General features: G+C 43.1%; 3 protein-coding genes across 4 annotated transcripts; 2 read left to right on the forward strand and 1 right to left on the reverse strand.

The window, feature by feature from the left end:
- The first annotated feature begins 820 nt into the window (after positions 1 to 820).
- Positions 821 to 7035, forward strand: LOC4339994 (SPX domain-containing membrane protein Os06g0129400-like). Of its 2 annotated transcripts, none has more exons than NM_001421019.1 (11): positions 821 to 1022; positions 2408 to 2480; positions 2700 to 2820; positions 3297 to 3608; positions 3763 to 3867; positions 3966 to 4423; positions 4843 to 5144; positions 5257 to 5438; positions 5850 to 6040; positions 6205 to 6338; positions 6444 to 7035. In NM_001421019.1, the coding sequence occupies exons 2-11, from the start codon at positions 2428 to 2430 to the stop codon at positions 6680 to 6682; spliced, it is 2097 nt and encodes a 698-aa protein (NP_001407948.1). In that variant the 5' UTR covers positions 821 to 1022; positions 2408 to 2427; the 3' UTR covers positions 6683 to 7035. The 2 variants fall into 2 exon arrangements, with proteins under 2 accessions (NP_001407948.1, XP_066167224.1); XM_066311127.1 differs by having other exon boundaries at positions 931 to 1395; positions 6444 to 6857.
- Positions 7036 to 10377: 3342 nt separating this feature from the next.
- Positions 10378 to 20106, forward strand: LOC9266623 (GDSL esterase/lipase At5g45910). Its single transcript, XM_015786665.3, has 4 exons — positions 10378 to 11830; positions 11934 to 12159; positions 18317 to 18458; positions 19228 to 20106. Exons 1-4 carry the CDS (start codon positions 11533 to 11535, stop codon positions 19756 to 19758), a joined length of 1197 nt encoding a protein of 398 aa, XP_015642151.1. The 5' UTR covers positions 10378 to 11532; the 3' UTR covers positions 19759 to 20106.
- A 410-nt stretch (positions 20107 to 20516) lies between these two features.
- Positions 20517 to 23159, reverse strand: LOC4339996 (nudix hydrolase 14, chloroplastic). Its single transcript, XM_015786236.3, has 6 exons — positions 22788 to 23159; positions 22593 to 22670; positions 21991 to 22083; positions 21814 to 21906; positions 21535 to 21633; positions 20517 to 21026 (listed from the first exon to the last, which is right to left on the reverse strand). The coding sequence occupies exons 1-6, from the start codon at positions 23124 to 23126 to the stop codon at positions 20751 to 20753; spliced, it is 978 nt and encodes a 325-aa protein (XP_015641722.1). The 5' UTR covers positions 23127 to 23159; the 3' UTR covers positions 20517 to 20750.
- Between the last annotated feature and the right edge of the window lie 2752 nt (positions 23160 to 25911).

The raw sequence follows: 25911 nt of genomic DNA on the forward strand, positions 1-25911 counted from the left end.
CTAAAAATTGAGTTTTGTAATTTAATTCTAAATTTTTTTATCATGGTTTATTTTTCAATGTTGATTTTATAAACCGCAAACAAAAAATACATAGAAATTTCGACTTATAATAAAATATTCGTTTTACTTATCAATCATGGCTCAAACAATTAGTTTAAGATGGAATGTTTGTCCACCAACCAGCAATGATGTGGACTTGTTGAGCCGCCGGCGCCAACATTTGATCGGATTATTTATTTATTTTTTCCCCTCACGATGCAACATGATCCACTTGTTCACTGCATACTTAGAGTAAAAACAATAGCGGACTATTAGCCAGTTATAAACATATTTTAATAAAATAAAATATGAGAGAAAAAAGCAGCGGGCTACAGATCTGTAGCCAATTGCAGTATGGACTTTAAGACACATTGTGCGTATGATAGATGGGACCACATATAAATAGCATAGTAAATAGCTGTTGTATGAATTGACTATAGGTGAATTGGAGTCATTAATGGGCTATACTATTGAACTTGCTCTTACGGGTGGGCCCCAACCTAGTACTGCTGGAGCAAGAGAACGTGCGGCCGCCGCAAAATCCCCACCACCCACGCGCGCATCGGTCGGCTGCCAGCTAAGCCGAGAGCAAACATTTCGTCAAAACCCCCTCAACCTTTCGTAATATTCACAACCGTACCCCTCGATCTACCCACCGCCGCCGCTGCTGCAATGATCGGAACAAGCGAGCGCCACGTGGCGTGTGATGTGGACACTCCGGAATATATTTTTTTTTAAAAAAATAAAAAATATATCACCGCGATTTAAGCGGAAAGCTGGTGTTCCCTTTCCGAAATTGGCTCGCCCGAGAAGAGAAGAGAAGAGAGGCGAGCTCGCCGCCGCGGTAGCTTCTCGCGCCTATAAATACCCCCCGCCCCGCCGCCGCCTCCCGCGCTCCTCCTCCTCCTCCGCCTTCCCCCCAATCCGCGCTCCCTCGCGGCGGATCTCCGATCTTCTGCTGCGCTGTTGGGCTGAAGAGAGAGGTAATGGCGAGATCGCCTCCGGCTGCAAGCGAATTCGCGCTTCGATTTTACTTGTTTACGCGAGGAGGGTTAGCGCGGGGTGGTTCGGGGATAGGCTGGGAATGCCGGAAGAGGAGCAGCTGCGAGTCGTCGGTGGCGGAGGCGGTGGAGCGGAGGAGGGAGCCGAGGAGGCTGCGGTGCGGAGCCCCCGCGCGCGGAGGAAGGAGAAGTCGGCCTTGGCGTCGCGCAGCGCCAGCGTCACCTCCCGGTATAGCCGCCGCCGCCGTCTCCCGCCGAGGAAGATCCCTCCGCTCCCGATTCCGCACCCGCGCCCCCTCCAGCCGCCGCCGCCACCTCCTTCCGGCTCATCCCCGCCGGTTCGCTCGATTTTGGCGTAGGTGTTGCACCTGTGGTAACTGCTAACTTGGGGTTGGGGTTGGGGTTGGGGTTGGGAGCAGAGTCGCTCCGCTCCGATTTGTGATCTGTTACAGGTTTTGGGAATAGGTTGACAAGTTAGGATTTACTTAGCTTCTACTACATGTCTGTCTAGGGTTGTATGATTTTCGTATTTGTTGGTTTATTATGCTTGGAATTTGTAAGGCTGGAATTGTAGAATTTATGCTATTAGATTCATACCTTCACTTTGCGATCTACATGCACGGCCCAGTTGGAAAAAAAAACAAGTTACCTTTACACTGAATTTCGCCAGTCTTCGAAAAGCTGTCTGTAGCCATTCCCTCGGATGTATTTACGAATTATAGGTTCAGTTCTAGTTGCCTGCATGGGATTCTGGTGCTAAACTGTTACAGTTAGTTGCATAGTTTGCTTTTTGTGCCTTCATTTTCCATGAATCATTTTTGTGTTGTCCAAGTTCATCCATGTTTTTTTTTCTTAATCATTGGTCCAATATGTTAGGTCAACTGAAAAGGACCGGGGAATCGTTGTCAATATAAGTTCATGCATGTCTCATTGGTTACTGAGAACAGAGTAGTGTGTGACTGCCTAAATAAAATTAAGAGTATTGAAAGGGCGTCGGTTACGCGCACAAAACTACAACATGATTTTGGTTTTATGCATAGTAAACCTTGCACTTGAATGACATCACAACAAAGCGACCTTATTGCAAACCAGTCATATGAAGTGTATTTCTGGTGCACTTATTTTGATCTCCGCTACTAAGTTTGTCGTTTTGTTCCGCTTAAAACAGCTTGCACAGTTTGTCTGCACAAAGGCACTGAGATACATTGAGCAGTGCTCATTTGTTCAGAAGCAGATTACTTTCCTAACTTTGTAAATTGCCAGTCCTGTTCCATTTTGATGGCACGCATCTCATCAATTGTATTAAATATGTTCATAATTCCAGCTGTGCTGCTGACAAGTATTGACATACATAAGTTCCTTTGCAGTTTAATATCTCCAAGTCAAGATGGTTAACTTTGGGAAGAAATTGATGGCTGATCAAATTCCGGAATGGAAAGGGTATGATTCAGGGCTTTTATTACTTTAATTTTTATGGACCATTCTACGCTTACCAGTTCTGTAAATATCATCAGTCTTCCACCCCTCACCAGATAATTTTTTCTATGGAAACTTATTATTTTTTTCTTAACAAACCTGATAGTCTAATGATACATTGAAATAGTTGATACTTAGTTACCGAAATTTAGCTTTGCCTCTTTTTTATACCGATGTTTCCAGGTACTACATAAACTACAAGTTGATGAAGAAGAAAGTAAAACAGTACGGGCAGCAGGTTCAACAGGGTGAGAAAGATCGTCGCCGGGTTCTTAAGGATTTCTCGAAGATGCTTGATGATCAGGTAATGCCAAGAGATAGATGCTATGAAAAGCCATTACTTCATTCTCCCTGATCTGCTTTAATTGCAGACTTTAGCTTCTCTGTGGATATTTAGCTTGCTGAGTGTAGCATCAACATGGTGAGCATGTGTAATCTGTATGTCAGTGTTTACCCACATATGCTCATATATCAAATTATCCATGCATGGCCTTTCTAAGCAAAGGAATTTCAATAGTTTTATTTTAAATAAACTGTAGCGGAGTTTTGTCACCAATTTTCTTGTAGAAACTGAGTAATACTATCAAAATGTTACAAGCCAACAGTTCTAGTTGACGACTTACTGTTCTTTATTTTTTTTCTTTCTGGTGCTCACATGTGAGCCCTGTTTTCACCTGGTTCCATCCCTTGTGCGAGATTTTGATGCAACAAATTTATCTAATTGACCATACTAAAATTTGTGTTTTACATTACTGATGTTCTGTTTTCCTGTGGCATCAGATTGAGAAGATTGTCCTATTTCTGTTGGAGCAACAAGGAGCGTTGGCAAGCAGGATAGAGAAATTAGGAAAGCAAAGGGCAATATTAGCAGAACAGCCAGATATATCTGCCATTGCTGAGTTGCGAGAAGCTTACAGGGAAGTTGGCCTGGATCTTATCAAACTTCTCAAATTTGTTGATCTCAATGCGACTGGCATTCGGAAAATTTTGAAGAAGTTTGACAAGCGTTTCGGCTACAGATTTACTGATTACTATGTGACAAGTAGATCGAATCACCCATATTCTCAGCTACAGCAGGTCTTCAAGCATGTGGTAATGTACTGACTCCAGATTAAAGTATCATCAAATTTTTATACTGCTTTTCATTTGCATTGTATTGTACTATTTGCATCTATGGATCTGTGATCTTGCCTTTTGAATTCCATGAAACACAAACCAGTATAACTTACACGTTTTATGCAACCAGGGTGTTGGAGCTGTTGTTGGAGCGTTGTCACGTAACCTTGCTGACCTTCAAGAGCGGCAGGGAAGTTACTTGTCAATTTACGATCAGCCATCTACTGCTCTTAAGGTTCGTTCATCTTTTTTGCTGCTATCCTGTACGAAAAATGATAGAATAGCTTGTTATAGGGACTTCATTTTTACTGAGTTGTTCTTGATTCGTCGCAGGACCCAATCATTGATATGATAAATTCATCAGTGGATAAGCTAACACGCTCAACAAATTTTCTTAGATTTTTGGGGCAACATGCCCTAATTGTTGGTGAGGAGTCTCCTAGTACTGCAGAGGAAGAAGAAATAGAAGATCAAAAATACCATTTCATGTCCCTTATGCTGAACTTGGTGAACACATTCCTTTACATGGTCAACACATATATCATTGTCCCGACTGCAGATGACTACTCAGTGAGCCTTGGGGCTGCTTCCACTGTTTGTGGTGTTGTTATTGGTTCGATGGCTGTTGCGCAAATATTTTCCTCAGTTTACTTCAGCGCATGGTCCAACAAGTCATATTTCAGACCACTTATTTTCAGCAGTATTGTTCTTTTCTTGGGTAATGTCTGCTACGCAATGGCATATGATATGAAGTCCCTAACAGTCCTCATTATTGGCCGTCTACTCTGTGGGTAAGCGTCCTAAATACTAGTAAGCATCTTCTGTTTTAGCTTTTTTGTATGTTTTTTTTGGGGTGTGTGTGTGTCTGCACGTGTGTTTATTGCTTCAAAATTAGTCTTATGTTTGCATTTTTCAGTTATCATCCCTATATTCTAGTGTGGGATAGAACGTGTTTCTGTTGAATATATATAACACACCCCATTTGTTATTTTCCTGTGACATCGTTGGTTGCAACCATAGTAGGAAAGCAAGTTTTTATTGATTAGAAAATTCACATACAACTACAAAGGTCATATTGTTTCTATCTGAGCACAATTTCCTGTCAATAAGTTTTTGTGGCCACAAGAAAATTTTAGTGATATTGGACATGCTAGTTAAATATCTTTTCAGCATTGTCTCATGTTTAGTTAATGTAATTGTTGTCATGCAGAATGGGTTCTGCAAGAGCTGTCAATCGCCGATACATCAGTGATTGTGTCCCTGCAAGGATACGCATGCAGGCTTCAGCAGGATTTGTCAGTGCAAGCGCACTTGGCATGGCTTGTGGGCCTGCATTAGCTGGCTTACTTCAGTGGAAATTTAAGATTTACATGGTTACTTTCAACCAATCAACTCTACCTGGTTGGGTGATGGCTGTTGCATGGCTTCTGTACTTAGTTTGGCTATGGATCTCGTTCAAGGAACCAAATCGTGCCACTGAGGTGAATGGTACCCAGCAAAATCCTGCTTCTGGTATGTACTGCCTCTAATGCTTTTTATTACTTCATAACTGGTTGGATATTGCACTATAAAGAATTATCTAATCCATCCTCATGATTTTATTTTATGTTCATTATGATGGCAGTACAAAGGGCAGATATCGAGCAACTAGAAAATGGACTTGCACAACCATTACTAAGAGATTCAAGCAAAAAAGATGAAGATGATGACGAAGAAGTCGATGATAGCGAAGAAGGCACACATGATTCTCGCAAACCCGCGACTTCGATTGGTTCAGCATACAGATTGCTTACACCTTCAGTAAAGGTATAATATTATTTCAGCTAAATTGATCACTGCTTGCATTATTTGCCTGACTTTCTTTTTCTTTTACCCACATAAAGTTGTTTCTTTACTAATTTATTCAAGTCAATAGAGGAAATCTAGCATTAACTTGATATCATGCATCTTTAAGTAGCACAGTTAGCCTCATGGTCCCCAATATGCAATTTGGGTTTTGATTTTTAGTTGACTCGTTCATTCTTTTATATAAAGACGATCTGTTGTTACAACTGAATTTTTCACTGAAAAAATAAATCTCGGGATAGAATAAATCATTAAAGAGCCTTAGGTTCCAACCCCTACATTGCATTGCATTGATGGTAGGCCAATTGTACTGCTGAAAACGAAGTCTGTGACCACAATTTCTTTATTACTTACTCTGCTTCTCCTGTGTAGGTCCAATTGCTGATATATTTCATGCTCAAATACGCGATGGAGATTTTACTTTCTGAGTCAAGTGTTATTACCAATCACTATTTCAATTGGAATACAAGTGCAGTGGCGATATTTCTAGCAATTCTTGGCCTAACAGTTCTTCCTGTTAATGCTGTTGTTGGGACATATATCAGCAACATGTTCGAGGACAGGTTTGTGCCTCCATGCTTTATCGCTGGCATCACATGATTCACTTTCCTTTTGTTTTGCAGCAAGTCCATAACCAAGGGATAACCTTAGAATCTTGATCTGCATCTGAAAACAATATTTCAGACTCTGTTGACCTCTTTACCAAATTGCGTGATGTTTTTGACAGGCAACTCCTGATGGTGTCTCAAATCACACTGCTGGTCGGCATTATTTTCAGCTTCAAAATCACGAGCACATACTCGGTTGTCCAGTATGTCGTCTCAGCACTGGTCACATTTGTGTCTGCTGAAGTTCTTGAAGGTGAGACATCTGAGAAGCATTTTTTTTTCTTGGAATGTTCATCTACGGCTCATTTCTTCAGCCAGCACTGAATAAACCGTCTAAATTTTGTATCTGCAAATGCAGGAGTGAACCTCTCCCTCCTATCAAGCGTGATGTCGTCCCGTCTCTCCCGTGGCACCTACAATGGCGGGCTCCTCTCGACGGAGGCTGGGACCTTGGCCCGGGTGGTCGCCGACTGCACAATCACTGCAGCAGGGTACCTGGGAATCGGAAAGCTCCTCAATGTGACCTTGCTGCCGTCTCTGGTGATCTGCGCTGCTTCGATCGCGTCAACCTTCCTGACGTACAACTCCCTCTTCTGATGGCATCAACCTGTTCCATGATGATTTTAGAACTGTCGTTGCCCGAAGGGACAACAGTATGTAGTTATCTCAATCGATTCGATTTGGCTGTAATATCGCAGCTGAAGCGTGCATGGCATGCTCTGTAAAATTTTGATCAGTTTTGATCTATGATCGATGCCTCTCCATTCTGTCATGCATCTTCTCTATGATGTGCTGGTCACATTGGACACTTCGTTAGATGGATGCATCTCTGTTCTCTCGTGTTGTATGCAACGAGAAGACGAAGATTTTGGTTAAGATCAAAACGTGCTTTCTATCTGAAGTTCAGATTTTGAAGGCCGGCAAAGCTGCTGATTGAGAAACTTGTTGCCATGTCAGTCTTGTGGATTTGTGTTGTCTTGTTAAAGAACCTAAACATTGCCATAAAGTGAACTTTCAAAGTTTGGTAGGTTGAAAATGGAATGGACCTTTCCTCTCCAGGACTTCTTTTTCTTCTGAACGGTTCTCCAGGACATTTGAGTAGTTCTATTTGACACAAACACAGCGGCGAATTCACAAGGGAAATGAAGGCAATTTGGCCGAGACAGCGACCATGGAAAGACGGGACACACACAATGCAAGACAATATCAAGGAGAGATGCTATATACCATCATCTATGGATCAGCGTGGACCATTGGGGCGATTTCGATCGATTATTCTCCATATCGAGAGAGAATAGGATAAAGTTGCAGGGTCGAAGGAATAGCTGGGGAGGATATCCATGGTACAAACCCTCCCTAAAAAGTCAGAATGCATATATCTCACTGTCTCATCTCACCACCACAATGGCATATGCCGTTTCGCTGCTGCTTCATCTTCTTCCTGTCGCCCTAGCTATAAGAGGAGCTAGAATTCTGCCAACAGAAAGGCACAAGAGGCACACTACTCAGGTCACCAACAACCAAACAGATAAAAATTTTAAGTTTTCTGATGCATCCATGTGTTTGTAGGAAGACAAGAGGCAAGTCTTCTAAGTCTTTGTGATGCATTCGTAGGTGTGTGAGTGTGAGCGTGGATGTGAGAGAGGTGCAAGAACTAGTTGAAGACAGTAGTAGGCAGCTCTCCTCTGGCAGGTGCATTCTAGGTGATTTTGTAATTGTATATGCATCCAAGGTATATACAGTCCGGCCATGGTGCTACATTGCAATCATCCATATGTGATTGCATTGTGTATATATATACATGGTGGCCTTTGATAGACCATCATATATCGGTTGGTTATGTGCATGTATGTATATACCAGCTGCTACTAGCTTTGATCGATCGCCATGTAGCGATTGAATTCACCAAAACGGCCTGCCAAAGGAGAGTTGCCCTGCGACTGTCTTTAACTCGAAGTAATTTAGATAGTGTTTTGTTTAGGAGTTTAGCCCCTGCCGGTTCATATTGATCTCCAAGTCCAAGGTACGTTTGATTTTGTCAGAATGGAAAAAAAAATATGCTCCTTCTTGTAAGATATATATCGGAGATATGTTATTAAAGCACAAGGTGTACTACTAACTCTCTTGTCTCTACTAGAAGCAGATTATCGCCTATGACTGGCTACTTCAGTTGTGGAGTTCCAAGCCTGAGTGATAAAGAGCATACTGTAGCAATTAATAATTTTTACATATGTTACCGAGAAAAGTAAACGAAGTCTGGGCGGCAACTACTTCTAATAATTTTTACTATAAATTTAGTACTTCTTTCATCCCAAATATAAAATTTATAGTACTCTTTTTATACTGCCACCCATTTTGTCCTAGATCACCGGCGGCAACTGAGGTCTACGTGCAGCGTGGCTGCTGTCTCGAGTGCTAGAGACTAGAGTACTCGCATTCTGAGTCATGACCGGAGTGCACAATCTGCGAATATCAATTTGTGCAGAGCTTCATTGGAATTTGAGAGTTTGGCCCATAACTTGAATTTGTTGGACTTCAAAAGAGAAAAATAGTGAAAACCTAAGAATTACTGTTAGATATAAAAATAATGTTTGAACGTCTATTTTGATTTAACGGGAGTTTTCCGGTTTTCACTACATATGTATTTTGTACACATATTTTTTTCCTTCAAAGTGCCAAGGATGCAAGATTAGATATTTTTTAAAAGTCTGTGGTTACGATATAAGATTGACCATTACTACGATACATCTAATTAATTATTCAACAACCACATCTACCTATCTGGTTATCGTGATCCCATTAATTTATATGATGTTTAACTTTTTCTTCATGGTCTTTGATGCATGACCTTTCAAATTTTATATTAGAATAAATTTATACTAAGATACATTAAGCTTAAGAGATATTATGAAAAGTACCTTTCATGAAAAATCAATATGTACATATACAACATTTATTTTTTGATAGTAAGCCTTAAGCCTTATAAAGTTATTGATGGACAAAGTATCAAATACTTCACTTAATTCCATCCAAAACATCAAATAGAAGTAGTTGTCAACAGGTTTATTGCATGGTCTGTTGTCACAGCTCGTGCTTGTTTGGAATTAATCTCAATTCATTTTCATTATTTAAATTTTAAAATTATGAAGTAATCACTACTTATTTGTTCTCGTGTCCGAGTCTTAGTTTAGTATTTTCCTTAATTTAACAATATGCAAATAGTGAGTTGCTAATTGAACTTATATAGCTTAGAGCCCGCGGATTTCCAATGACATATGTATTTTATTTATCACATACTAGATTATTATATGGGCTTTAAAAGTGGGCCAAAACATAACAACGGCCATATGCATGCCATGTTGCATGGGCTTTGCAAAATGGTCCATGATATTAAACATCGATTAGCTTACATGGCAACGATCATATAATTCATCTAATCAATGGTTAATTTTTTAAGTTAACATAGGAATTTTGTTAAAGTATGTAACTTCCCCTAGTAAAGCGGATTCAAGATCATGTTGGTAAAGTGCTCTCTCTCTCTCTCTCTCTCTCTCTCTCTCTCTCTCTCTCTCTCTCTCTCTACGACCTTGGGCCAATTGGCACTCTCAGGTTGTCTAGTCTAAACTCTCAATCGCCATTGAAGACGGTCGCACTAGTCAGTATCGGTACCACTCAGCAAAGGCACTAGTAGTATGCAGCAGGGTTGGAAATTTTGGAATTTCGGTCATTTCGGTGACCCCCGATACGATATTAATTCGACCGAAATTTTTGAATTTTTTCATGAATTTGGATAATATTTGTTCAAATTCAACTAAAAATTTTGTTCAAAATTTCGAAAATTTTGGACCGAAATTTCGGGATTTCGGTGACCCCCGATAGAAACCCCTGAACCGATAGAGTGAACCCTGGTATGCAGTATGCTCTCTGTCTCTCTCTCTGGGTAGTTGGTAGTAGTATCAAGTCTTAATCGCCATTGAAGATGGTCAGTACTCCTCAGGAGTAATCACTGATCACAGTACTCCTACACATGAGTGATCAACCTTAGTTACTACTTCATCAGTTCTATAATGTAATACAATGGATCCAGGGATATAAATTTTGTTTCAAATTAGAAAAAAAATCCATTTTACTATCCCAAACTATTTTACCTGAGGATCTCTTATACTAAGGGGTATCTTATATTATGATTTATGGGACATGATTTTGTCAGGTTTCCGTCGGGTAATTTATCAGACTATTTAACCATCTATTTCAAAAAAAAATCATTCTAAAAATAAATATAAATAAATACTTGTTCACATTTATTCTGAATGATTTTTTTACGAGAGAGTGCCATAAACACATAATATTTATTTTCCTAATCCATAAACACATAATATTTATTTTCCTTAGGGTTCTTAATATTAATATGTAGGTACCACACCAGAGTCACCAAGCTTCTCGCTGGAGCTCTGGGCGGTGAACGTTGGTAGTGGAAGGGTGGATGTGCGGCTAGGAAGGAGGTGGCCCCGGCATTGGCATGGAGGAGGCAAACATGGTTGAGCCCATAGTTATGGGCTGACTTAAGCCACAGGAACCTGGGCCCAGTATTAAGAGTTTTCACTATGTTGTCCAACCTCATGAAAAATCAGTAGGTTGGACCAAGCCTTACATTTGGGCTGGATATGCCTTTGCTCCTAGTCCTTAGGACGCTTCTATCCCATGGTTGTGGCACTAGGAAACACCACTTCCATGGGAAGCATGGTGTGGCGCCGACGCTCATCCTTCTAGAACGCACACGTCATCCTCCGCCACCACCGCCATCTCCTCCTGTCCGCATCCTCGTAGTCGTGGTCATCGGAGTCAAGATCCAGCTCCGAGAAACCTTTTTTGATGGAACCGAGGTGTGATGGACACCCCAGTATTTAGCTGTGCATGAGTGCATCTCGACCATAGCAGCAATGGTGTTCTCCCTGCGGGTAGTGGTAGAAGCTATATTGTCACTGTGGTCGTCATTGTAGTCGGAGTACATCTTGGCGCTGGTGAGACATTTTGCCTGCATCAGTCCAAACAATTGCACCATGTTGTTTATTGTTTTGGGGGAGGGGGGAGAGAGGATGAACACAAGGGAATAGCTAGGGGCAAAATAGACTTTTCTCATCATTAGTACATTGACATACCATACAGCCAGAGTGGCAAAAATGGTTTTTTTTTTTTTAAGAAACCATAACTCTCTAGTGACAAATATATAGTGCCAATTATTGTATATGTGGCAAATAAAGAGTGGAGCAACAAATAGTTAAATTTCCCTCAACTTTGCTCGTATATATAACTTAAATTAATTTGTGGCCTGGTCGTGTGTATATATATCTACTTTGTGGACTGTGGAGTGTGTGCTAGTATTGTCCGGCCGGCTTCGTGCAGCCAGCAGAAGTGAAGTGCAGAGAGTGCAGGAAAACGAAAGCCATATGGCGCAGCAAGCACACGCTGCTGCCGTCGTCGTCGGCGTACTGCTCTACTGCTGCCTCTGCTTGTTCGTCGGCGTCGTCGCCGGCGAGCATGGCGGCGGCGGCGGCGATATTAAGAGGCAGTACAAGGCCATGTTCAGCTTCGGTGACTCGCTGACGGACACGGGCAACATCTGCGTGAACATGTCGGCGGTGAATCGTACCGAGCTCACCATGGCGCAGCCTCCCTACGGCATCACCTTCTTCGGCCACCCCACCTGCCGCTGCTCCGACGGCCGCCTCGTCGTCGACTTCCTCGGTTCAATTCGATCGCCATTGCTGATCGATCGAAGCTGCTTATTATTTCATCGATATATATAATATATGATCATGAAATGATATCGATGTATAATTTGATGCAGCGGAGGGGTTGGGGCTGCCGCTGCTGCCGCCGTCGAAGGTGATCGGCGGCGACTTCCGCCGGGGAGCCAACATGGCCATCGTCGGCGGCACGGCGCTGGACTTCGACTTCTTCGAGTCCATCGGCGTCGGCTTCCCGTTCTGGAACTACGGCTCCATGAACGTCCAGCTCCGGTGGTTCCGCGACTTGCTGCCCTCCATCTGCGCCACTGCTGCACCACAGAGTATGTACGTTGTTTCATGTGTTTAGATACTTGTAGCTGTTTTTTTTATAAGGAAAGCACAGTGGAGGAGGCTTTCACGGTATATATATTAAATAAAAAAGGGCTATATAAAAAATAAAAGCAAAACAAAATAAAAGCAAAACAAAGCAAATTATATACTTGTACCTGTTGATCAACAGGAGTACTATTTTTAAATTTTAACCGATTTTCAAATGTTTGGACTACGTGAACAGAATTTTAATGTCTTTCTAAATGATGCGAAATATTTTGATAACATAAGCATCTTTTTTAAGAGTTGTATAATTTTTTTCTGTTGGAGTTAATTTATTTCTAGAACATACCAGCCTACTCTCTAACCCTCTCTACTACTCGTGAAACTAAAGTCAAGGTTGAAGTCCTTGCTCTATAAATTTTCTAGAACAGTGTAGTGTGTAGACATGCATGATGTGATTTGACAGTAGTACTAGTACCAGTGAAGTTTGACAATGTAGTAGTACTACAAGTCTCTAGCTAGGTCCTGAAGCTTCCTACATATCGGTTTATCAAGCCTATAAATAGAAAGCCAGTGCATGTGTATAGACTGATGATGGTGTGCTGCCCAACGTACAAGCAAGTGTACTGTTCAGCCCTCAAGCAAGCAAGTAAAGAAACCAGTTAAAACTAGCACAAGCTTCTCTGCTCCTCTTCTCTGATCCCCTGCTTAGGAAATATTTAGCACCAACATGGACTACGTGAACAGAATTTTAATGTCTTTCTAAATGATGCGAAATATTTTGATAACATAAGCATCTTTTTTAAGAGTTGTATAATTTTTTTCCCACAAAAAGACCAAAGATCATCAAATTTAAACAAGAATAATGTCGTGGCAAGTACTTCCTTTGCCCCCCACAAACTCCATTTTATAAATAAAAGTTAACAGGTTAATGGTGAGGGTAGGGACGTAGGGTTGTCAATTTTGTTTTGGACTAAAATTTCGGTGCACTGAAAATTTTTAGAATTTTCATACTTTTTGTCCAAAATTATTTGAAAATGCAATAAAAACTGATTAAATTTTAATAAAATTTGATCAAATTTAAAAAATACAAAGAAAAACCAAAAAATTTTGGCCGACATATTTGCTTGCCGACGGAGGACGAAGTTACCAAAATTGACAACCTAGGTCAGGATAAAAGATTAAATTGTTTATTATTAAGAATATGGACTGTATAAAATTTCTCGATTTGCGGGGTTAAGGTTAGTTATAAGAGAAATTTTTTCCTTTTTCAACAAAGATGAAGGGCCAACATGTTTTTTTTACCAGAGGGAGTATTTGGCTATCTGTTCGACTGTTCCTAGTAGCTAGCTAGCTGTCGTTACAAACACCATTATTTCTTTCAGCTAATTACTCCCTCCGTTTCAAAATATTTGACACCGTTGACTTTTTAGCACATGTTTGACCGTTCGTCTTATTAAAAAAAATTGTGAAATATGTAAAACTATATGTGTACATGAAAGTATATTTAACAATGAATCAAATGATGTGTGTCGACGTTTGATATCTCGACTACGGTATTTGCATGGCATGGGGATCGTTGGTACTAGGATATACGCGAGACTGAGGTAAAAGAGATGGAGACAGGGATTTTTATACAGGTTCGGGCCCCTGAATTGTCAGGTAATAACCCTACATCCTGTTGGCCGAAGCCGGAGTTGCTTTTTATTCACCATAATCACACCAGTACAATATGTGAGGTAACCTATCTAACTGTTGTCGACATGGTGGTCTGAAGGTCTGACTCGTAGTCGACAACAGGGTAGCCTTCCTCCTCGAATCCGTGCCCGGCGAGATCAGAGATAGCGCATTCGTCTCTCCTGACAGTATCCGGAGACACCGTAGGGGACTAGCCGTGCCTATCTTTGATGTCGATATCTGGCGTCTTGTCTTGGCGTATGTTGGCTTGTATCGGCTTGTGGCTTTGTGGCGTCTATATTGTCCGTGTGTGTTGGTTGTTGTAGTGCCCGTTCCGTCGTGGCGCCTAGTGGGAAAACTATCTTTTAAAAATCCTAAATACGAAAATTGTTTCTTTATTTGTTGTCCAGTGTCCGCGCCATTTCAGATCTCAAATCCCCAATCCATCATCGAATCCAAACCCTAATCTCAAATCTGTCCCAAATCAAATCCTCTCGAAAAGTCTATTTTGCCTCCCTCAAGTTTGTGGGCCGATCTCTTCTCCCCGGCCCATTTCCTCTCAGCCCATCTCTTCTCTCCCCTCCATCCTTGCCCGCACGTGCGAGGCACGTGCGCCGCCCGGGCGCAGACCGAGAGAGAGAGAGAGAGAGCTCGCTCTCTCTTTCTTTCCTCCCTCTCTCTCTGCTCTCGCTCCCTCTCGCTCCCTCTCCCGCCGACGCCGCCCAAATCGCCGCGCCGTTGCTTCCCGCGCGCGCGCGTGCCGTGGTGGCCGACCGGCCAGTCGCCGCTGCCATCAGCACCTGCCACGCCTGAGCCCGCGTCTGACGCCCTGTAGCCGCGCCCTTCCAAACCACCCCGCCAGCATCGCCGTCGTCATCGACCCGGCCCAGCCACTCCCAGCCACTCCACTCCAAGGAATGGAGGCAGAGCTCCTCCTCCTTCTGCCTCATCGCCCTCTCTCCCTCTTTCTTTTTCCAAAGTGGCAAGAGGCAAGCCTCCTTTCCCTCTTTCTTTTCTTCTTTTTCTTCCTCGCCGGCGTCATGCCCTCTGTCGCCGTTTTGGCCGTGAGCGCCGAGCGCCAGCTCGCTCCCTGACCGCCCTAGGTCGGTTTCCAAACCGACATTGCCCTCCTATTAAACCAAGGCGCCCTTTCTTCCTTCCCCTCTCCCATTCACTCTCGCTCCACCGCGCCATTGCCGCCCCCTCTGTCTCGCTTCCGCTGACCGCCGTCGTCGCGTGTGCCGGAGGAGCCGGTGCGCGCTAGGACGCGGAAGGGGACTCCGGGCGCTCGTCTTCTTCCTCTTCCCTGACCCGAGGCCGGAGAGATCACTCCCGTGCCGTCGGCCTCTCGTCACAGCGCTCGTCTCGTCTCGGTAGAACACCTCTCCCATTCTTCCTCCTCGCTCTCTCTCCTCCCCTTAGATTTGGCGGTAGCGATCGTAGCACTCCTCGTAGCCTGTAGGCGCCGCCCCAAGTCTCGCCGCCGCCCGGCACGGTCTCGCCGCCGTTGCCGCTCGCCACCGCAAGCCACCGCTCGTCGCCAGCCCCTCTCGGCGTAACCCCGCCCAATCCGGTGCTAGGAATGCAATCCCGTAGCCGCGTAGATGCTCTCGCCGCCAGGAATCGGCCCCTCATGGTCTCGTCGCCTTTTCCCTCTTTTGCCGCCGCCGGTGTGCGCCGCCGCGATTCAACGTTGTCGAGCCATCTTCGGTGCATCCAAGCCGAAGGCATGATCCCTCTCGTTCTTGTCGTCACACCGGTGCATCTCCCCTTGGCCGAAGATGTCCCAACGAGCTCCGGTGAACACCGCCGTCGCCCGCCGTCCATTTCCGGCCGGTCTCCCTTCGTCCTCCTCCAGCCGGCCCATGTGGCAGCCACGAAGGCGCCACGTCGGCGCCAGCTCGGCCGCGGGCCAGGACGGTTTGAACCCGGTTAGCCGTTCCTTCGATCCGTTCTCTCGTGCGCGCGTGGTCCACTGAGAGTCAGCCGGCTGCGCGTGGGCCCGCCGCCTCCTAGTCCACCCGGTGCACCATCTGTGAACCGCGTCCGCAAACCCTAGCTCCCCCGTGCCGCGTAAACCCTCTCTCCCGTGCACCGAGTCACTGACTCGTGGGCTCGCCCCGGGACCCTGCACGATGGATCCGGGTCTCCCTCTCTCTCTCCCCGCCTCCCTCTGTTGGACCGCCTCCTGAGGCCGCGTCCGCCCAATTAATTGGTCGAGCCGCGCCAACTCCTCTCGGGCCGCGCTCAAGCCGCCCGCGAAGTCTACATCTCCTCCCTATCTCGTTTCTAATCCAAAAAGGAGGTTACTAAATCCTTTTCTTTTAGCCCAGTAAATCCTTTAGTCTTAGAAAATTCCAAATCTTCTCAACCGTACATCCGTTTGACTCCGTTCAACTTCCAAAATTCCTCAAATCTCGAGATCTATCTAATGGCACGCTTAGAGGTCAATAATAGGGCTTTATTTTTGCCGTTTGTTGAGTTGTCCCGTTTCGCGTGTAGTTTCGGAGCCCGAAGACCCGCAGTGCAAGGATTTCGAGGATCAAGCTCAAGATCTCGAGCAAGGCAAGTCACATTTGATCATCTTGCACCTATAATTTAAATCTAAGTATTTCTCTTCCGCAAATATTGCGTGAATAGGTTTAACACAAGTAATTCGGCCGCGGCTTGCGAGATAGCCTACCGGCCCCAATCCTAATTGCTGCAATTACCCTCCTTGAATTATTGAACAATTAAAACTCCTTTGTCAACTGTTGTGCTTCGATGCACGGGCCTTCGAGCAAGTGCATGGGAGCACCTCCCCTCAAACTTAAAATATCCAACGATGGGTAAAACTTGGGGTTTTACAAAAGACTTGGAAAACCCGACACCTGGGTCGGTGCTTGCGAACTAAATGAATTTCCAAAAATCACAGACCGGGGGACGTGCCGGGAGCACGGTTTCCCGCTCTTGCACTTAAGGACCGATTCCTTTGGAATTTCATCCGTACATATAACAAGTACGACCACATGGGTGGAATGGGACACCCATGGCTGAGTAATTAGCTAATCAGGGGAGCCTTGATGCCGGGAGACAAGTGGATTCGCCAGGATAGTGTCGGGGAGGACCCCTGGGCTTCCTGGCACAGTATTATCTGGGACCTAACCTGTTGTTGGTCTGGCATATAGTAAACCTGTGTCGGCTCTCGAAATGCCTTGTCATGAAAACCTCAAGGTCACCAGACGTGGCTGTTCTGCACGGGCTGGGTGATCCGGGTTAGTAATGTCGTGTGAGTAAAGTGTGCCCCCTCTGCAGAGGTTATTAAACTGTTCGAACAGCCGTGCCCACAGTCATGGACGGATGTAAGGTGATTCCTTAGCGTAGTTTTGTTTGACTACTGCTCTGTGAAATTGCTGTTGTGGACTTGGGTTCGATGTTTGGAACATCTGTGGCTGACGGGATCAGCTAGGCCCGGGTGGCCATTTGAAAGTTGTGGCCGGGTGGCAAATCTTGAATCTATCAAAGACTGATACATTACACATACTCCGACCGGACGAGATGCACTGTCTCATCCGTGTCGTTTGAGAAGCACTCACTTAGTTGTTTTAAAAAGGAGTTTAACTAAAAATCAATTGTAAAAACAACAGCCTTTCCTTTGAATCCTTCATTAAACACAAAATTCCCATGACTTTGCGGAGTACTCCTGTACTCACCCTTGCTCTATATAAATATCCCCCCCAGTTGCTGAAAAAGATGAGATGGATCCCGCTGACGAGGAGTTCTTCCAGGAGCAAGTCGGCTATGATGAGTTTTAGGGTTTCGATCTAGTTCCTAAGTCGTGCCTGTGATGTATGGTCCAAGTCTTGGCTTCCGCTTTCCTCTTTTGTAATGCAGTTGTGAGCTCGGGGTCTGTCTGTAGCCCAACATGACTGTAAACCTACTCTATAATAAAGAGACCTCTGTTGCTGTGATATTCTGTCTTCCTGTGATACCAGCACTGTTTCCTGGGACTGGTATCCGTTAACAGGTTAATTTGGAGCGTCACGGGTTGGTTCCGTTCGAGGCTAGTTCGGGGCGTGACAGTTGTCTTGGTTGTCCCCTCTCCTCCTAGGGGGTCTTGTATTTATACCCATAGGTGTCCCCTTGTCCAAGTAGAATTAGGGATACCAATATGGATACAATCCGAGTATTTCTTGTCGTTTCCATGTAGAACTCTGGTTGTCTTTCCTTATCCGGAACTCCTCCTATATCCGCAGGTTGTTTCCGTATAGAACATGGTATGTGGTGGGTCCTGCCGAGATCTAGTCGACTACTATTAGATATATGGTATCCATAACCCTGATAATATGAAAATAATAAATAATTACTTAAATTTTTTGAATAATACGAATGGTCAAACACGTACTAAAAAGTTATCTGTATCAAATATTTTGAAACGGAGGGAGTAGTTGACAAAAGTACAATCTGAATTAATGTTATTATTTGATTTTGACCTCGATCGATCAAGTTGCAGAGCCTACCTGGCCGAGTCCCTCTTCTTGTTCGGCTCACTAGGCGGAAACGACTACAACGCTATGGTCTTGTTCGGCTTCACCATTGATCAAGCCAGGAACTACACGCCCAAAATTGTCGACCAAATTGCAAGTGGCGTCGAGGTAATTAACATCACATATACTCTTTCCGTTCCAGTATAAGTATAATTTAATATAGATGTGACATATCCTATTTAAGACTAAAAATCTTGACACGTATATACTAGCTTACACTTATATTGGAACGAAGAGAATATTAATTAGAGTAAATTGTATCAAGTGCACAGATTTATATGGTGGGATACTTTTTTTTTCGTCTTTCCTCCTTAATTGGTCTAAATAATCTTACAGATAGAGGGAGTAGCTAAGCTAGAACCGGTCATAATCAAATAATTCGTGTGGAGTTAACCTTGATTAATTGATCTCTGCAAAATATTTTTGAAATATATTTTCGTTTATATTTGAAAAAAAAAATCTGCCACCAACATTTTCATATTACATACTCCTTCCATTTCATATTATAATTCGGTTTGACTTTTTTCTTAGTCAATTATTTTATGTTTAACCAAATTTATATATAGCAACATCTACAACACCAAATTAGTTTTAATAAACATAATTGTTTGTGTTAAAAAATTATTATATTTTTATATAAACTTGATCAAATTAAAAAAAATTGACTATGAAAATAGTGAAAGCGATCTAATAAATACCAAACAGAGGGAGTACTATATATTACAAGATAGTCATTCTATAAACCGTGGTTATCTATCATCTCTAAAATGAAGTTTATATATCTGTAGGGACGAAGTGCATATATCTCACATTTTTCCATAGTAAAGTACTGCCATTTAGCTAGTAATAGTAAATCATATGGCAATCGCATATGCAGAAGCTGATAGCGATGGGTGCAGTGGACATCATCGTCCCGGGAGTCATGCCGTTCGGATGCTTCGCGCTCTACCTGACGGAGCTCAAGAGCAGCAACAAGTCCGACTACGACGACTACGGCTGCCTGAAGCCGCTCAACGAGCTGGCCATCCACCACAACTCGCTGCTGCAGACCAGCCTCGCCGCCGTCCAGGCCAGGCACCGCAGGTCGCCGTCGTCATCGCCGTCGTCGCCGTCGCCGGCGGCGGCGGTGAGGATCATGTACGCCGACTACTACGCCGTCGTGGCGGAGATGATGCAGGCCCCGGCGCGGCTGGGGTTCAGGAGCGGCATCGCGGCGTGCTGCGGCGCGGGGGGCGGCGAGTACAACTGGGAGTACGTGGCGCGGTGCGGCATGAGGGGCGCCGCCGCGTGCGCCAACCCGTCGAGCGCCGTGTGCTGGGACGGCGCGCACACGACGGAGGCGGCGAACCGGGTCATCGCCGGCGGCTGGCTCAGGGGACCCTACTGCCACCCGCCCATTCTGCTCTAGATCGAATAATAGAATAAGATATATCATTCAGCATATGGATATATCAATAATTAAACAAGAACATCATCATCATATATACTCCCTTCCCTCCGTCCCAAAAAAAGATAACCTAAGATATGTCCAAATTCGTTGTCCTAGGTGATATTAAATCACCATTTAGGTTGTATTTTTTTGGACGGAGGGAGTATGTCGATATCACATTATTGTCTGTCCGTCCATCATCATTTATCTTTGGAAAATGTACTCTCGTAGAATTAAATTCAGTATTGTAATCTTTGGACAAGTTTGTATGGGGAGTAGATGTCATATAGCGAACTCTCAGTAACAAAGGGATTTGGTTTGTGTCAAGTGAAGTTTGTTTGTGAAGATACATAGTGGCCGCGTACATGTATTTGGGCTTAATTGGTTGTCGGTCATATTTTGCCACGTCTAAAGTTAGCTAACTATGACTTAAACAATTGTATGGTTTCAACTATAGTTGTGATAAGATTTTCTTTGAACTTATCTTCCAATATATTGACGTGCAATCCTTTTGCGCATTCGAGAAAAAAGATTTTCTTTGAACAAATCAGATCCCACGCGTTGATGACTTGAAGAAATGTGATAGAATTTCTTGGACTTGCTAAGGTGTGGTAAAGATTTTAATCACATAACCTTAAGCAATCATGACAACTTTTGTTGGTAAACGGTGGTCAGATTCTGATCACATGAACTTAGACAATTAAGACAATTTTGTTGGTAAATAGTAACAGACTATGGGTTGCAACTGATGGTCATGTATATCATGCAGATAGCTGTTTGCCGCGTGACTGACGGTGTTTACATACGCTTTATTAATTTCTCATATTCTACATCAAAATGCATGCAATTAGTCATTTACACAGGTCGATCTTGCTGTTGTATTAAGGCACACACTCCACAGTAATTGGCTCGCTCTGCTCATTAGCTGTTCTGACAAAGCACACGGCTAGCTAGCTATAGCTGACTGGCTCTTACAAGTTGGCCGACGACGAGCTGCCACGGCGGCGAGAGGTCGTCGGAGACGACGGCAGGAGGCCTTCCCTCTTGGCCATCTCGTACAGGGCGATGGCGCTGAGCGCCTTGGCGTCGGCGGTGGCGCGCCACAGCTGGCTGTACGGCACCACCCGCAGCTTGATCAGCTCGCCATGGTCGCGCAGCCCAGTCTCCTTCCCTTGGAGAGCCCTAAGGGTGTCCTCGTCGGCGTGGCCTCTGTACAGGAACAGCCCAATCTCTTCGTCGCAGCCACCCTATGGGTAAGGAGACAGTTGGTCAAGACTGAAGAGCTCGTGATAGATCAAAAAATTTGTAATCTTTTATGCAGGTTACTGTACATAGCACAGATCTATAGCACATTCAGAGTTTCAGACCCATAAACAGTGGAAATCTCTTGTAATTCTTGCTACTCGATTACATATAGGCAGGAGGGATTCTGCACAGAAATGTAATTTCCCATCCCTCTGCATCGCATCTGCATCTTGACGCTATTTTAATTCCTCTTGCAAGAAAACATTTTTAGCTTCTCTATGTGTTGTCTAAATCTGACTTGCGACAAGTAAAACACAAGGAATGACCAGGCAAGGACTAGTGGACGACCAAGCAAGAATAATATGCCCCCCTGATGCAGTGATGCCTAATACTCGAGCCAAATTGAGTAACACACTAACACTATACACCTATATGCTTATACATAGCTTCATTTCTTGAAGAGAAGTTATGCCAGATATTGCGCAGAGAAGGGAAATATTTGTCATTTACCGGTGAAGGAAGCATTCTGCATCCAGTGTCAGGGTTCAGCAATGCAGTAAGGTCAATCATATCCTCTAAATTTAGCTTAATTCCAGTTTCTTCTTCAACCTGTCAGTAATGAAAGACCCTTTATCACTATACTTCAAATATGGTGAACTTCTGACTCAATGTTATATACAGTATTACTATGGTCTGTGAACCAAACTGGCAAAGACCGGACGAGTGCTAGCATTACTAATCTCCAACAACAGCACATACCTCTAGATAAAGAAAAACAGGGATACTAACCTCACGGACTGCAGTGCCAACAAAATCTCCCTTTTCATCGTCTAGCATCCCAGCAGGTAGTTCCAATATAAATTTTCCAACAGGAACTCTAACCTAAAATTTTCAGAGCGGTCGATACTCAACACAAGGTTCTAATACCAGAATATGAGCCATTCACAGTAACTGATGATAACATACCTGTTCTGTAAGAACAGCGTAAGTTTGCCCTTTAGACTCCAAAAGAATCAACACAGCAACAGCAGGCCCTCTTGCAAATACAATTCCTGGAATCTGGATATATTGTCAAAACTCAAAATATAATACACACAAAATCCGCTTACTTTGAATCCTATACAACGACCACATCTAATTCAACATGCTACAAGGAATATCAATGAATTCACGAAACATATACATAGACACAGTCCAAAAAATTCATTTGAAACCATAACCATTTTGTGCCACGATCAAAGCAAAACCTGGTGCCACTAAAACTTACTCGTGTGGAGACTATGGTTATACGATATTCTGCATCAGCAATTGCAAACCATGGTGGCAAAAAACATATTTCAGATGAAGAACATCTATTTGTAACAAGCAAAACTTGAGATATTCATATCAGTTTCAGTAGCAACCAATTTTCAAGGATACTCATTCCAGTAGAGTAATCAGCAGACTATCTAAGATGTAATCGTTTTTTCAGGGATCTTCCTTCTAGATTTCTAGTAGAGCAAGCTGCAGATTATCCAAGGTTTTAATAAAAAGAGAGCAGGGAACGGCGGCAGCAACATTTCGATCACCTTGGCTTTGGTCTCCTCGTCGATGATGTCAGCCTTGAACTTGACAAACCCCACGCGTTTCCCAAACATGTCAACCCCCTGCACCCAATGCAGCGACGAAAATTAAGATTCACGCAAAAAAAATTTGCTTGCGCAGCTCATTTTTGATCGAGAAATGTAGCGGATTCAACACAGTGAGACAGTAGCGTGGCTCACCTGGATGAGGATTTGCCTCAGGTTCAGCCTCCCGTAGGTGAGGACCCCCTTCTCCTCCTGCAGGTTCTTCAGCCACTGCCTGAACAGCGAGGATTCCACCGCGCTCGTGAAATCCGCCTCGGTGAGGCCCGGCGCGGCCACGACGCGGACGGGCGCGCCCGCGCCGGGCACCGCGACGGCGGTGCTGAGCTGCGGCGCGTGGTCGCCGGACGAGGCCATGCGCGCGCCGCGGCGGCTGGACGGAGCGGGAGAGGGAGCGCGCGTGCTCAGGAGCGGGAGAGGCGGCGGCGCTGCTCGTCGGAATCCAAGCAGACACTGACGCGCCGCCGCCGCCGCCATCTCGCCGAGAAGAGAAATTCCACGCACCCATCCAGGTCCAGTCCAGTCCAGTCCACCACCATCTGCTATCCTTCGTGGGCCGGAACGGCCCATCAAAAGCCCATTACAATGTAATCCTAGAGTTTATCTCCGGGTTAAGTCCACCAAACGTTCCTCATGTTTTCATCGAGCTTAAATCATATCTCTAAACCGCAATACCGAAAATATTCACCCTCCAACTTATAAAATTGGATCAAAGCAAGAGAGAAAAAGAGGAGACGGGAGAAAAGGGTAAAGAAGAGGGAACAGAGATGGTGACCCGGTCGGTGACTCTTTTTGCCTTAAGCCGCTTCGCCGTCAGCACTCTTGGACTCCTCCCTCATCCATCCACGCCACGACATGTTTTTTTGATGGCCTGCATGAGAGGGGGTAAAGCGGTGGAGGGAGGAGTCTGGCGGTAGCAACGCCTCCACATCGTGTCGGCAATGACGACGGCTTCACATCACGTTAATGGCGGCGGCTCTCCTCGCCCTGAGGCCTGAGGGACAAGGGGATGGATGAGGGAGAGAATAGGGGAGGAGAGTGAGGATGATATGTGAGGTCCACTTTATTTTTGCCAGATAAACTTCTAATTAATACGAGTGGATCAGGTCAATTTGTCATGTCGGTAAACCAACTATCTCTAATACCGGAGGACCTAATCTATCTATTATATCTTTAAAGTAATAGAAAAAGGAGTCTCCACGTTCGCTCTCATGGCCTAAAAATTCTCACATTAATCAAAAAATAAGAAAAAGGAAAAATAGAACTAGATTAGGATTAGTTAAAAATTAAAAACTGAAGAAAGAAAGAAAAAAGGCATATTAAGAAACTCGAATCGGACAATCGTTAAAAACAAAAAAAAAAGGAAAACCTAATCATACTACTGGAAACGGAATCGGACAATCTGTCTTAAAAAAAAGAAACAAACAAACAAAAAAAGGAAAACCTAATCTACTGGAAACGAAATGTACAATCGGTCAAAAACAAAAAAAAAAAGAAAAACATAATCATATTGGAAACGGACAATATTTTGGGAATACGTGTGTTCACACCACTTTTAGAAACATTGAAAGGCAAAACAATCCTAATCAAACTCTGCCGTTTCCGAATTGTATCAGTATTGTCATGCCAATAAATACATAACCAAGCCAAAAATTAGCAAGCCAAAAATACATAACCACGTTTGCTGTGGAGGCTAGAAATTCCCACATTAATCGGAGAAAAAGAAAAGAAGAGTCCAAATAGAAATACAATCAAAAATAGCTGAAATTTGGAACTAAAAATATGCAATATTGAAAGAGGAGTCCATATAGGAACTCAATACGTGATTAATTAAAATTCGGAATAAAAATAAAAAAAATCGAAATTAGAAAAAGGAAAAATAGGAGTTCGAGTAGGAATACAATTTAAAAATAACTGAAATTCAGAATTAAAAATAAGGAATATTGAAATAAGAGTCCATATAAGAATCCAATACAAGATTAATTAAAATTCGGAATGAAAATTTTTAAAAAAATCAAAATTAGAAAAAAGAAAAGAAGAGTTCAGAATACAATTTAAAATTAACTTAAATTCGAAATTAAATATAAGAAGTGTTGAAAATAAGAGTACATATAACAACCTAATAGTAGATTAATTAAAATTCAAAATAAAAAATAAAATAAAATCCGAAATTAGGCGAATTAAAAAGAGAGTTAAAGTAGGAATACAATTTTGAAACAATTGAAATTGAAAATAAAAAATAAAAATACCAAAAGAACACAATACGAAAAATAAAATAAATTGTGAAATTAGGAAAAGAAAAATACTAGGAATACCATTTATAAATAACTAAAATTGGTGATAAAAAATCAAGACTATTGAAAGAAAATACCATCTAAAACACATGGCGAGATTAATTAAGTAACATGCCTATAAAGGAGTAGAATGGTGGCGGTTGATACGACATATAAAAACTGTTAATAAAACACCAAATAGAATCCTAATAACGATTGAAATGAAGGACGACGGGTAGGCCGTGAAGCAATCGATCAAGGCGGTTGCCGGGACTTCTAGAAAGTAAAAAAAAACAATGCTAATCATATTGGATTTTTAAAATCTCAATGATAATAAAAAGGAGAAGCAGTGGGCGGGATGTATAGTAGAGCCGCCGACGGTTGGCGGGACTTCTAGAATATAAAAAATGAATTCCAACGATAGTTATGTTAGATTTTTAGAATCTCAATGACAATAAAGAGTAGGTGGCGGAAGGGCAGAGGAGTATAGTGACATCATTTAACGGGATTTCTAAAAATTATAAAAAAGAAACCAACAAGACTATAAACTCTAAAAACTACGAGGTCCAATTTTTAAAGGTTTGGAACTTCTAAAAAGTAAAAAAAACACAATGATAATCATGTTCGATTTTAAAATCTCAATGACGATAAAGAAGGGAGGCAGCGGGCGTGCCATAAAGGAAAACAATGGCAAAGCCGCTGACGGTTTAGCGGGACTTTAGAACGTAAAAAATGAACCCGAACGATAATTATGTTCGATTTGTAAAATCCCAATGACAATATAGAGAAAAGACAGTTCACGGCTCGTAGAGGAGTATTATGACTGCGTTTGACGGGACTTCTAGAAATTATAAAAACTATATGATCTGATTTTTAAAGGTTTCAAATAGTGGTAGATCAAGCAAGCAAATAAAAAGGATATGATAGAAGTAAGGGGTAGTAGCTGGTGTGACTTTTAAAAACTATATAATTAGAAATACGGGGATGAT

The sequence above is a fragment of the Oryza sativa genome, chromosome 6, assembly GCF_034140825.1.
Source record: "Oryza sativa Japonica Group chromosome 6, ASM3414082v1".
Lineage (NCBI taxonomy): Eukaryota > Viridiplantae > Streptophyta > Magnoliopsida > Poales > Poaceae > Oryza > Oryza sativa.